Raw genomic sequence first — 12,767 nt, 5'->3', positions numbered from 1 at the left:
GTGGAAAAATGGTTTGGCTATTGTTAATTACGTAACAAAGACCTGCGCGACGAGTATGGGCGGGTTCTTGAATGCCTTGAGCCTCTCGATGCAACCGCGATCCACTTTGTTCTTCCAATGCTCGACCTGGTTCTTTGCCGTCACCAAACTAGATCTGCGTCGGGGTAACCCAAATAAATTGCACTTTGTTTTGTTAAAACGCAGCAAACATTAAGCAGAAGTGAACAACAGCTGTTTAAAGTAGTATTGTTCCCAAAAATTGTTGCGCAACACCAACCTTGCGTTGTCGAGTTGTACTTTAGCGCTCTCGATTTCTTCTTCGATCTGAACTCGCTTCGACTTAAGGTTCGCTTCTCTCATCCGCTCAAACTGCTGGTCGTATTCATCGTTTTCTTCAAATCTCAACAAAACGTCCTCCTCAGCATCGCTGTCCTCATCGCGCGTCAACTATGACGACACAATGCACATTATTACTACATGACCTTCACGTGCGTCATCAGTAAGACTACAATCCTTTCTTCACTTCTATTTTTAAAAGATATCAAGTTTAAAATTATTCATGTGAAAATTAAGCTTAATTGTTTTGACGATTACAGTTTTTTTTTATTTTTTTTTTTTTTTTATCTTTCTTAGGCAAGAAGCTCAGAATCAAAGATAAACTGATTGGGATAAAAACAACCAAAATATATACCTAAATTGTTTTAACGTTAATTTAAAGTTATATTTATATTTGCGATATGGAGAGCCAACACCTCACGGACAACCGTAACTCCAAGGAGCAGGAATCCAATAAGGAAGGGGAGGCTCAGTTTTACTGGGTATAGTGGGCCTCATCATTCGTTTAATGCCGCTTCGGTCAAGTGCCGGTGGTATATTTTTGATTTGTGGGAGGTTAAGTTTATGTACAACAGTTGTTATAACAAAAATATGCAATTAATGGAAAACCAAGAAATAAAGATGATACAAATATAAAGAAAAAACAACAACAGAGGAGTTAAATAAAACATATTAGAAAGTTTGAAATTAGCGTACAGAGAATATAACATTGCCTTTAATTTGAAAATTAAATATTACGTTATGAAAACTAAAAGGTCGTTTAGAACAAAGGAAATGCCGAGTCATGTGACGTCAGCAGTACGTGTTGTTATTTGTAAATAATAAATTAAAAGGTTTGAGCAGTGTTTTTACTTATTTTTATAAATAAAACTAAATATGTTACAAATTTGACGATTACAGTTTATAAATTCCTAGTCCTTCACAAAAAGATCAACTTGTATTCCCAACAACCACCCCATTAAAACAACACATTACCATTAGGCAACACACAGCTAGCCACTCACCTGTAGGAAGGCGTGCAAGGATCCACCGCCGGTGCCAAACTGCGCTTTCAACTTCTCCAACCTCGTGGCTTCGGTGGTGAGCTGCTTGAACAAATCGCCGACCTTGCTCTGCGCTGAGTTGTACTGGCTTCGTAGCACCTGGGGTAAAACATGGTTGGTGGGTAACACTATAAGGTCACTGATCGTTTAACAGTGGGCCGGACAACTAAGCGCACAATAAACACGCTTTTCTAAAAAAACACGTAAAAACAAAAGTAATAAGATATAAATAAAGACTGTGTCGGATAATGTGGCCATGTTCTCACTTTTATGGCTTTCTGCATCGTTTTTGCGTCGGTTCTTGTTTCTTCCAGGGTTTCAAGTGCTCTCTTTAGCTTAAGTGTTTGATCATGAAGCAACTTGCTGTGCTCTTGGTAAAGAAGGTGGAGACATAACATGAACTTGCGGTAAGTGTACGGGCCAACAAACACCTCCACCGATGAACGCATTCGCTCGTCCCTACGAATAAAGCGTTGATCATCGTACAAACCAGGGCTGGGGAGCCGGAGCCGGAGCTGGAGCCCGGAGCTAAGCATTTTCTCTGGAGCCAGACCCGGAGCCGGAGCCATTATTATTATTTTTGCGGAGCTGGAGCCGGAGCCGGAGCCATTTTTATTATTTTTGTGGAGCTGGAGCCGGAGCCGGAGCCATTTTTATTATTTTTGTGAAGCTGTAGCCGGAGCCGGAGCCCTTTTTATTATTTTTTTGGAGCTGGAGCCATTTTTCAATTTGTGGTGCTAAAGCTAAAAAATTATATTTTGTTCCATCTCCAACGTTAGTAGCCAATTTTTAAAACTTGGCATTGAATAAGTGACTGGTGGCACCGGAGCTGGAGCCGGAGTCATTGGGTGTGTGTTTGATGGCTCCGGAGCTGGAGCCGGAGCCAAAGGATATGAGTTTTTCTACTCCGGAGCTGGAGCCGGAGCCAAAAGATTGAGTTTTACGATTCCGGAGCTGGAGCCGGAGCCATTTAATAATTGCCTGATGGCTCCGGAGCTGGAGCCGGAGCTAATTCTATTTTACGGTGGCTCCCCAGCCCTGGTACAAACTATCATGGTAATCACAGGACTTAAAAAAAGTTTGCAGGAACTTACTTGTTAACAAGCTTTAGTCTCTCAAGGATGATGGACTTGGAGTAAGGAAGGTTTGGCATCTCAAGCTTCTCAACTTTGATCGATTCTTTGTCTTTCTTCGTTTGCAAACTTGTTCCAGTCACAGAAACCGTTGGGTTCGTATCACCAGCCCAAGTCGCTTGCTTGCAATCACGAAGCGTGATGCTGTGATACAACATTATTAACACATCGTGCTGAGAAAACAACTCATAATCATATCATGCTGCATGAACAAGTATCACATTCATATGATGCACAGCATTAAATTAACGTATGTTCTTGCTTCCACACCATCATAATTATGAATGTGATCAATTGTTTCCGAATCGTTTCCAACATTATGATCATATCATGCTGCGTGAACAAGTATCACTAACATATGACGCTGGTGGAGTAAGTTCCTACGATTATATCATGCAGGTAAATCAATTACATACAATCAATCGAACATATGATGCTGTGGAAACGATTGATCACATTCATATGATGCTGTGGAAGCAAGTGATCATGATCATATGATGTTGTAAAAACAATTGATCACGCTATTATGATGCTATGTGAACGTGTGCTGACGATGATATGGTTAGGAAGCAAGTGCTCATGATACTTATATCACGATCATGAACTCACTTGTGCATATTTGCGATCGCCATCGCCAGAGCTTCGCGCGCTTTTAACGAGGTGTCTTGCGCCACCCTGTGGTGGTTTATGAAGTACTCAGCTTGTTGTATAAGGACCTCTTGTGGCCAATCTCGGATCCAAATTACCTTAAAAAGTAAAAAAAGAAGATAGCTTGACGACAACTGATTCTAACTATATGTGATGCAATCGCGGGTCAAAGCTTATAATTACGTCATCGTGTCACCTGGCATTCTGACACGATCCCTGGGAAAGAGCTTATAGTTACGTCATCGTGTCACCTGGCATTCTGACACGATCCCTGGGAAAGAGCTTATAGTTACGTCATCGTGTCACCTGGCATTCTGACACGATCCCTGGGAAAGAGCTTATAGTTACGTCATCGTGTCACCTGGCATTCTGACACGATCCCGGGGTGAGAGCTTATAGTTACGTCATCGTGTCACCTGGCATTCTGACACGATCCCTGGGAAAGAGCTTATAGTTACGTCATCGTGTCACCTGGCATTCTGACACGATCCCGGGGTGAGAGCTTATATTTACGTCATCGTGTCACCTGGCATTCTGACACGATCCCGGGGTGAGAGCTTATAGTTACGTCATCGTGTCACCTGGCATTCTGACACGATCCCTGGGAAAGAGCTTATAGTTACGTCATCGTGTCACCTGGCATTTTGACACGATCCCGGAGTGAGAGCTTATGGTTACGTCCTCGTGTCACCTGGCATTCTGACACGATCCCGAAGTGAAAGATTATAGCTACGTCATCGTGTCACCTGGCCTTCTGACACGATCCCGGCGCGAGAGCTTATAGTTACGTCATAGTGTCACCTGGCATTCTGACACGATCCCGGGGTGAGAGCTTATAGTTACGTCATCGTGTCACCTGGCATTCTGACACGATCCCGGCGCGAGAGCTTATGGTTACGTCATCGTGTCACCTGGCATTCTGACACGATGCGGGAGCGAGAGCTTATGGTTACATCATCGTGTCACCTGGCATTCTGCCACGATCCCGGCGTGAGAGCTTATAGTTACGTCATCGTGTCACCTGGCATTCTGACACGATCCCGGCGTGAGAGCTTATAGTTACGTCATCGTCTTACCTGGCATTCTGACACGATCCCAGGATAGGAAGTGAGAGCTTCTCGGAGAAGTTGATGATGAGGAGGGAGGATTATGATGACGTGGAGGTTGCACTTGACACGTGACACGAAGAACTTCATCGGGTCTGACATCATGTTGGGATAGTGACGTCGCAACGTTGGGGTAAGAACCTAAAGTGACGTCATATGATAAGTGCCTTAATGACATCATGAAGTTTACGTAACAAACCTGAAGCAATCCTTCGAGTTCGTCGTTGGAGAACAGGTGAGGGTATTCCCCCGCCACAAGAAGACTGTTGATCGCGTCAAGGAACAATGGGTCTTGCAACTCCCTGTGACGTAACAAAGAGCTTTTCAATTGAATTGAATCATTAATAAAATCTATGAGTTCTAATTCAGTTTGGTTTTCAGGTAAATATTAAACTGTTTCAGCTTTTATTTCTATTAAGTTTTAACCAAAATGTAAATTAGAGTTCACCGAAATATATTATGAAGAATTTTCACCTCGCAGATAGAACCACCGCCACTGGGTGGCCTTCTGTTCCCGCCACGCGTACGGCTGTTCTGAGACTATCGAAGAACGCGGTCGGGCGTGACGAGTCGATCAAGGACGGTCGAAGGTCAGCCACGTGGAGAGCCAATCGAGTCAGTTGAGTCAGGTGGCTTCCTACAGCTCCAACTATTACCATGCTACCACTAGAACAAAAGTGACGTCATAAATACGAAACCGTGAAACAATAGTTACGCCATTAATATGTTACGCATGAAATGATGGTGACATCATAAACCCGACATCCTGGAACGAAAGTTACGTAATAAACATACTACCCCTGGAACAATAGTGACGTCACAAACCCGTGGTGGTAGGAGAGGACTCTGTGCATTCTGATGAGATGACACAACACGTCATCACTGAAGATAATGCTGTCCAGCGCTTCGTGGCTCTGTTGCTGGTCCTCATTGTAATGAACGAGGTGCGCCTGTGTGACGTAACGAACATATGTGACGTCATAGTCAATACTGTTTGTGTTTGAAAATAGAAGATCAAAGTACCTTGAGGCACTCAAGCGTGTCCCTGGGATCTTCCAACGAATGAAGTTTGATTCGAATCGATCTTTGCGAACTCGCGATCGGTCGGTGGTGCAACTTCGTTTCAACTGAGACGTAACACACGCGTAAGTACGAACAAACATCGGTGAGGTTAGTAAATTTAAGGAAACTTGACAGTAAAGTTTTAACAGCGATAAAAAATTAAGGTGACTTTTTATTGTCTTGCTTTCGAAAACAATATTTGTAATTTTAGTCTACTCTAAACGATTTAGATCCGATAAGCTTTAACCTGGAAAAGTGCAAAAGTATTTTGTGAGTTCCTTGTCCTGGTCGAGGCAGTGTGAAAATACGTCCGAAGTGATCTTCTTCAAGTTTTCCTCGAACCAGTTGACGTCAGAAGTTCTGCAGAGCTGGTCTCCAATCAGCCGCTCTATCTCGTGGCTCCACAGCGCCACCACGCGCACGTCGTTACCGCGGTCGTCGTCCGCTAGGCGGCGCAAGCACTGGCACATCTTGGTGAGTTGCCGGAGGTTGAATGAGTAGTGATGCCGGCCTGGCATCGGACTGAAGAAAAAATAAATAAAAATATTAAAATATATATGATGACGTCATGAGATAAGCGTTAGAGGGAAACACGAAAAGTACATTTTACAACAATATTAAAAATATTTGAATAAGGGTTGGTTTCTTAAAATAAACAAAGAAACATACAGGGTGGGTGACACTAAGTTTAAATTAACGTCGGCACTGGCGTGCGTGTGACGTCACTTACCATGGTCTGAGCACGTCTTTTACGAGTTCGATGAGTTTGCTGGATGCGGTTGCAATGCACTCATGCAGTTCTTGTCCCAGCGGTTTGTCAGAGAGGTTCGCTTCGAGCACAGAGTAAATAACGTTACGCAGGTCGCCACTAGAGGGAGCACGCAACCGAACCACAGCAAAGTGACGCAACAATCGCGGATCGAGGTTGAACTCGGATGATCCCGTGCACATTGTGGCGAGAACCTGAGGAATTAAGTCGCTTCAACATTAACTCCACTCATACCCTTGTTCCCACTACATATTTAAACTTTTCCTTTACCCCTTTTACCCACATTTTAACCTTTCACCTCCTAACCCTCACCTCGAGTCCCTCCACGGTTCTCCACTCGAAAGGTTTGTTCAGGTTACAAATCGAATGATCATCAACAAGAGTTCTGAGCAGTTCGTTGCATCGCTGCACGCCCCACAAGTCACGTGATGGGAGGTTGACGTCATCAATAAACGCCTAAAACGTCACAAAATGTTACCAGTTACTTCGGTTGCGGCCCAAACAAAAATCGACAAAAAAAACGTTAATAGCATCAGATCTAAACCAATCAGAGGTTCGGAAGTATTTAGCATGTTTGACATCACAATGATGCTGATACGTCACAAATGATAGTTTATGACCTCGAGGTACTTCCCGTCCTTTGCTCCGTACACGAATCCCTGTCTGTGTTGGATGTTGTGGTGGATGAAGCTGTGAAGTTGGGAGGATGAAGAAGCGTGGCTGAACACTAGGCGGCGCAACACGCTCGACTGCTTGTCTATAACGTAACAACCATTGACCAATGGAACAGACTCGATGGTAAAACCACAGATTAACAAGTATAAATATTCAAAGTTCCACATCAGCTGTTTTCTGGCAGCTTCAATGGAACCTTTGTTTTAATCCAACAATATTAACAATACTTTATTAAGTTGTATACATTTATAACAATACTTTACCACCTTGTGAACATTCTGGTCAATACTTTACAACCTTGTGTACATTCTGATAAATACTTTACCAACCTTGTGTACATTCTGATCAACACTTTACCAACTTGTGTACATTCTGATAAATACTTTACCAACTTGTGAACATTCTGATCAATACTTTACCAACTTGTGTTCATTCTGATCACTACTTTACCAACTTGTGCACATTCTAATCATACTTTACAACCTTGTGTACATTCTGATTAATACTTTACAACCTTGTATACATTCTGATGAATACTTTACCATCCTTGTGTACATTTTGATCAACACTTTACCAACTTGTGTTCATTCTGATATCTACTTTACCATTATTGTGAACATTCTGATCACTACTCTACCAACTTGTGTACATTCTGATCAATACTTTACCAACCTTGTGTACATTCTGATCAACACTTTACCAACTTGTGTACATTCTGATCAACACTTTACCAACTTGTGTACATTGTGATCAATCTTTTACCAACTTGTGTACATTCTGATCAACACTTTACCAACTTGTGTACATTCTGATCAACACTTTACCAACTTTTGTACATTCTGATCAACACTTTACCATCATTGTGAACATTCTGATCAATACTTTACCAACTTGTGTTCATTCTGATCACTACTTTACCAACTTGTGCACATTCTAATCATACTTTACAACCTTGTGTACATTCTGATTAATACTTTACAACCTTGTATACATTCTGATCAATACTTTACCATCCTTGTGTACATTTTGATTAACATTTTACCAACTTGTGTACATTCTGATACTTCTTTACCATCATTGTGAACATTCTGATCACTACTCTACCAACTTGTGTACATTCTGATCAATACTTTACCAACTTGTGTACATTCTGGTCAATACTTTACCAACTTGTGTTCATTCTGATCACTACTTTACCAACTTGTGCACATTCTAATCATACTTTACAACCTTGTGTACATTCTGATTAATACTTTACAACCTTGTATACATTCTGATCAATACTTTACCAACCTTGTGTAGATTCTGATCAACACTTTACCAACTTGTGTACATTCTGATCAACACTTTACCAACTTGTGTACATTCTGATCAATCTTTTACCAACTTGTGTACATTCGGATCAACACTTTACCAACTTGTGTACATTCTGATCAACACTTTACCAACTTGTGTACATTCTGATCAACACTTTACCAACTTGTGTACATTCTGATCAACACTTTACCAACTTGTGTACATTCTGATCAACACTTTACCAACTTGTGTACATTCTGATCGATACTTTACCAACTTGTGTACATTCTGATCAATACTTTACCAACTTGTGTACATGATGATCAATACTTTACCAACCTTGTGTGTCGAGGAAGTCGTTGATGAGAGCAGTCTTGCCAACTCCCCTCTCACCGATGATCAAAGTGTGTTTACGAGCGCTGTGACTAAACTCAAGCAAACTTCGCACTCTGATCGTGTCAATAGTATCAACAAACACCTGTGTGACGTCACAAGCAACAAATAACGTTCAAATTACGTCAGGAACGTTTCAAAAGAATTGTGACATCGACAAAATAAAACAAACTTGCTATTTATCATTTAAACTGCATTACGTTAAAAAAGTGGTTTCCAATGCATGGGTCGCCTGATTATTTTGGGAGGTCGCTTGTTTATCAGGCATATTGTGGAAGTTGAAGGTGACATGCGTTTATATGCTCAAGCAAAGCAAAGCCTCGATTTCAAAAACTCACTGAGGGCAAGCGAGCACAACTATCACATTAGTAAATTAATAAACAAATTATTTTCGGAAAAGTAACTGCTTTTTTAGTGCAGTTTGTTTGCAACGCAATCTTGTATTTGCTTGGGTCGCAAGATTATACCAAATTATTTTTTTTAATGGGTCGCCTTTAAAACGTGTTGGGAACCACTGCTTTCAAGTGTGCTAGTCACGTCAGATATAGTGACGTACCTCTCCCAGCATGTCGGTTGTTCCGGTGTAGGTGGCCTCGGGAACCCTGGCGGCCCAACCGTCCCATTCGCCCGACTCGTCTACGTAATAATCGAACACCGAGATCTCGTGGTCGTAATCCGGCAATCTGCGAACAAGTTGAATGCTTAGTCGGCAACAAAGTGAAAATGAAAAACCAGTAGTTTCCAAGCACATTTGAGTATATTAAGGTTTAACACACTCACATATCAACTGTGATGTTTTTTATATTAACATAACGCATTGAACATATATCATATAAGAGAGTAACTGACGCGGATGAGAGAGTCTTAAGGAGGTCGCTGAAGGACTTGGTGGCGTTTCCTTCCAAGAGACCTCCGAACGCCCAAACGAGGCAGAAGAGGAAGAGGCGCTCGATGTGGAGATCTCCCCCGATGTGCTGCTGGTGCTCGTTCAACATCTCGCCCAGGAGAGTGAGGCAAGTCGAGAACAAACCGACCTCGGTCACAGGAACCCGCAATCTGCAGTGGAAGGAATAACACGCAAGTTGGCTTCGTTACTTTCTCTTTATCAATTGCGCGTTTTGGTAAGAATCTTAACTTGTGTAAATATAAACCTGGTTTGTTCAAACTAAAAATGTTGTAACAACAATAACTTTAAATGGCTATAGCACAACTAATCTGCAGGGTGTTTCAGTGTACCTAAACAATTACAGACATACAGGATAAATAGTATATTTATAGTTGATATTGTGATAGCACCTCGTTTCTTGGAATACAAAGGAGCAAACTGCATCGAGAGTTTTGTTGAAGGACTTCTGGAGAACAGCGACCTCGTCAGGCGTGCGCGTGTCCAACCACGCTTTCGCTAGGGGGCGCCACCCCAACACGTGTTTGTCGATGTAAACCAGCCCCTAGGGGTTAGCAAAGATTATGCGTCATTGAAAATGAGTTTTATTGGATGGTAAGCCTTAATTTTCTGTCTTGTATGAAAAATGTTTGCTTGAATCAAGACTTCATGAACTTTTTAGTCTGTGGACATTTTGAATTTATTCAACTTTTCATTTTTTATTTGGCAATAACACAAATAGAGTTTAGACAACAATAATAATCTTTGAATGAAAAAGTTTCTCAGAGAAGCAGTTCCAAACTAAAATAAACCTTCTATCAACCCCAAACATTATTAAGCCACGCGATTAACTCACGGTCCTTGAAAGCAGCGATGGAGAAGCGTTCCTCAGGTCGCTCGTCTCGAACACCAACCTCATGTTGCTCGTCAAACTCAAGCGCTCGCCGTTGCTCAGGGGAAGCACCTTGTGGCCGTCCAACACGTGGTTGAGCCGCTCAGCCCAACACGTCACAATCGAACCATCCAAGCATAACCACGTCGTGCTTTGGTTCTAAACAAAAGGTTTAGGTTGGTTGGCGTACACGTGGAATATATCCATAACGTTCGATTGAGCAATTTTAATCACTGTTTAACGATAAAGTAATATGATATACTGAACTGCCTAGGCCACATTTTACTAATATGTCACGATTCGACCATAGTGTTCCACCTTAACCACGATTCGACCATAGTGTTTCAACTTTAACCACGATTCGACCATAGTGTTCCACCTTAACCACGATTCGACCATAGTGTTTCAACTTTAACCACGATTCGACCATAGTGTTCCACCTTAACCACGATTCGACCATAGTGTTTTAACTTTAACCACGATTCGACCATAGTGTTCCACCTTAACCACAATTCGACCATAGTGTTCCACCTTAACCACAATTCGACCATAGTGTTCAACCTTGACCACGATTCGACCATAGTGTTCCACCTTAACCACGATTCGACCATAGTGTTCCACCTCAACCACAATTCGACCATAGTGTTCAACCTTGACCACGATTCGACCATAGTGTTCAACCTTAACCACGATTCGACCATAGCGTTCCACTTTAACCACGATTCGACCATAATGTTACACTTTAACCACGATTCGATCAAACTGTTCAACCTTAACCACGATTCGACCACAGTGTTCCACCTTTAGCACGATTCGATCAAAGTGTTCCACCTTAACCACAATTCGACCATAGTGTTCCACCTTTACCACAATTCGACCATAGTGTTCCACCTTAACCACGATTCGACCATAGTGTTCCACCTTTAGCACAAATCGACCATAATGTTACACTTTAACCACGATTCGATCAAAGTGTTCCACCTTTAGCACGAATCGACCATAATGTTACACTTTAACCACGATTCGATCAAAGTGTTCAACCTTAACCACGATTCGACAATAGTGTTCCACCTTAACCACGATTCGACCATAGTGTTCAACCTTAACCACGATTCGACCATAGCGTTCCACCTTTAGCACGAATCGACCATAATGTTACACTTTAACCACGATTCGATCAAAGTGTTCCACCTTTAGCACGAATCGACCATAATGTTACACTTTAACCACGATTCGATCAAAGTGTTCAACCTTAACCACGATTCGACAATAGTGTTCCACCTTAACCACGATTCGACCATAGTGTTCAACCTTAACCACGATTCGACCATAGCGTTCCACCTTTAGCACGAATCGACCATAATGTTACACTTTAACCACGATTCGATCAAAGTGTTCAACCTTAACCTCGATTCGACCACAGTGTTCCACCTTTAGCACGATTCGATCAAAGTGTTCCACCTTAACCACAATTCGACCATAGTGTTTCAACTTTAACCACGATTCGACCATAGTGTTCCACCTTAACCACGATTCGACCATAGTGTTTCAACTTTAACCACGATTCGACAATAGTGTTCCACCTTAACCACGATTCGACCATAGTGTTCCACCTCAACCACAATTCGACCATAGTGTTTAACCTTGACCACAATTCGACCATAGTGTTCCACCTTAACCACGATTCGACCATAGTGTTCCACCTTTAGCACGATTCGATTAAAGTGTTCCACCTTAACCACAATTCGACCATAGTGTTCCACCTTAACCACAATTCGACCATAGTGTTCCACCTTAACCACGATTCGACCATAGTGTTCCACCTTTAGCACAAATCGACCATAATGTTACACTTTAACCACGATTCGATCAAAGTGTTCAACCTTAACCACGATTCGACAATAGTGTTCCACCTTAACCACGATTCGACCATAGTGTTCAACCTTAACCACAATTCGACCATAGTGTTCCACCTTTAGCACGAATCGACCATAATGTTACACTTTAACCACGATTCGATCAAAGTGTTCAACCTTAACCACGATTCGACAATAGTGTTCCACCTTAACCACGATTCGACCATAGTGTTCAACCTTAACCACGATTCGACCATAGCGTTCCACCTTTAGCACGAATCGACCATAGTGTTCCACCTTAACCACGATTCGACCATAGTGTTCCACCTTTAGCACGATTCGATTAAAGTGTTCCACCTTAACCACAATTCGACCATAGTGTTCCACCTTAACCACAATTCGACCATAGTGTTCCACCTTAACCACGATTCGACCATAGTGTTCCACCTTTAGCACAAATCGACCATAATGTTACACTTTAACCACGATTCGATCAAAGTGTTCAACCTTAACCACGATTCGACAATAGTGTTCCACCTTAACCACGATTTGACCATAGTGTTCAACCTTAACCACGATTCGACCATAGTGTTCCACCTTTAGCACGAATCGACCATAATGTTACACTTTAACCACGATTCGATCAAAGTGTTCAACCTTAACCACGATTCGACA

At 42.0% G+C, this 12,767-nt stretch overlaps 1 protein-coding gene across 5 annotated transcripts in view; it reads right to left on the bottom strand.

Annotated features, from left to right (window-relative positions):
• Nucleotides 1-12,767, bottom strand: part of LOC146139016 (uncharacterized) — a 66,266-nt gene that overhangs the window by 13,011 nt on the left and 40,488 nt on the right. For all 5 annotated transcript variants that reach the window (XM_083394199.1, XM_083394201.1, XM_083394200.1 and 2 more), the window contains 20 exons: nucleotides 10,201-10,395; nucleotides 9,758-9,909; nucleotides 9,311-9,517; nucleotides 9,018-9,144; nucleotides 8,408-8,546; nucleotides 6,718-6,854; nucleotides 6,410-6,553; nucleotides 6,059-6,291; nucleotides 5,576-5,850; nucleotides 5,290-5,393; nucleotides 5,092-5,216; nucleotides 4,741-4,932; nucleotides 4,466-4,568; nucleotides 4,237-4,407; nucleotides 3,122-3,258; nucleotides 2,474-2,656; nucleotides 1,646-1,838; nucleotides 1,341-1,478; nucleotides 278-447; nucleotides 43-154 (listed from right to left, as the gene is read on the bottom strand). In XM_083394199.1, the coding sequence (XP_083250325.1) occupies nucleotides 43-154; nucleotides 278-447; nucleotides 1,341-1,478; nucleotides 1,646-1,838; nucleotides 2,474-2,656; nucleotides 3,122-3,258; nucleotides 4,237-4,407; nucleotides 4,466-4,568; nucleotides 4,741-4,932; nucleotides 5,092-5,216; nucleotides 5,290-5,393; nucleotides 5,576-5,850; nucleotides 6,059-6,291; nucleotides 6,410-6,553; nucleotides 6,718-6,854; nucleotides 8,408-8,546; nucleotides 9,018-9,144; nucleotides 9,311-9,517; nucleotides 9,758-9,909; nucleotides 10,201-10,395 (3,237 nt within the window). The remainder of the gene's footprint in view (nucleotides 1-42; nucleotides 155-277; nucleotides 448-1,340; nucleotides 1,479-1,645; nucleotides 1,839-2,473; nucleotides 2,657-3,121; nucleotides 3,259-4,236; nucleotides 4,408-4,465; nucleotides 4,569-4,740; nucleotides 4,933-5,091; nucleotides 5,217-5,289; nucleotides 5,394-5,575; nucleotides 5,851-6,058; nucleotides 6,292-6,409; nucleotides 6,554-6,717; nucleotides 6,855-8,407; nucleotides 8,547-9,017; nucleotides 9,145-9,310; nucleotides 9,518-9,757; nucleotides 9,910-10,200; nucleotides 10,396-12,767) is intronic.

This window comes from Ascidiella aspersa, chromosome 7 (genome assembly GCF_963924565.1).
Source record: "Ascidiella aspersa chromosome 7, kaAscAspe10.2, whole genome shotgun sequence".
Lineage (NCBI taxonomy): Eukaryota > Metazoa > Chordata > Ascidiacea > Phlebobranchia > Ascidiidae > Ascidiella > Ascidiella aspersa.
Note: the sequence above shows the minus strand (reverse complement) of the source record. Positions and strands in the feature narration are given on the sequence as shown.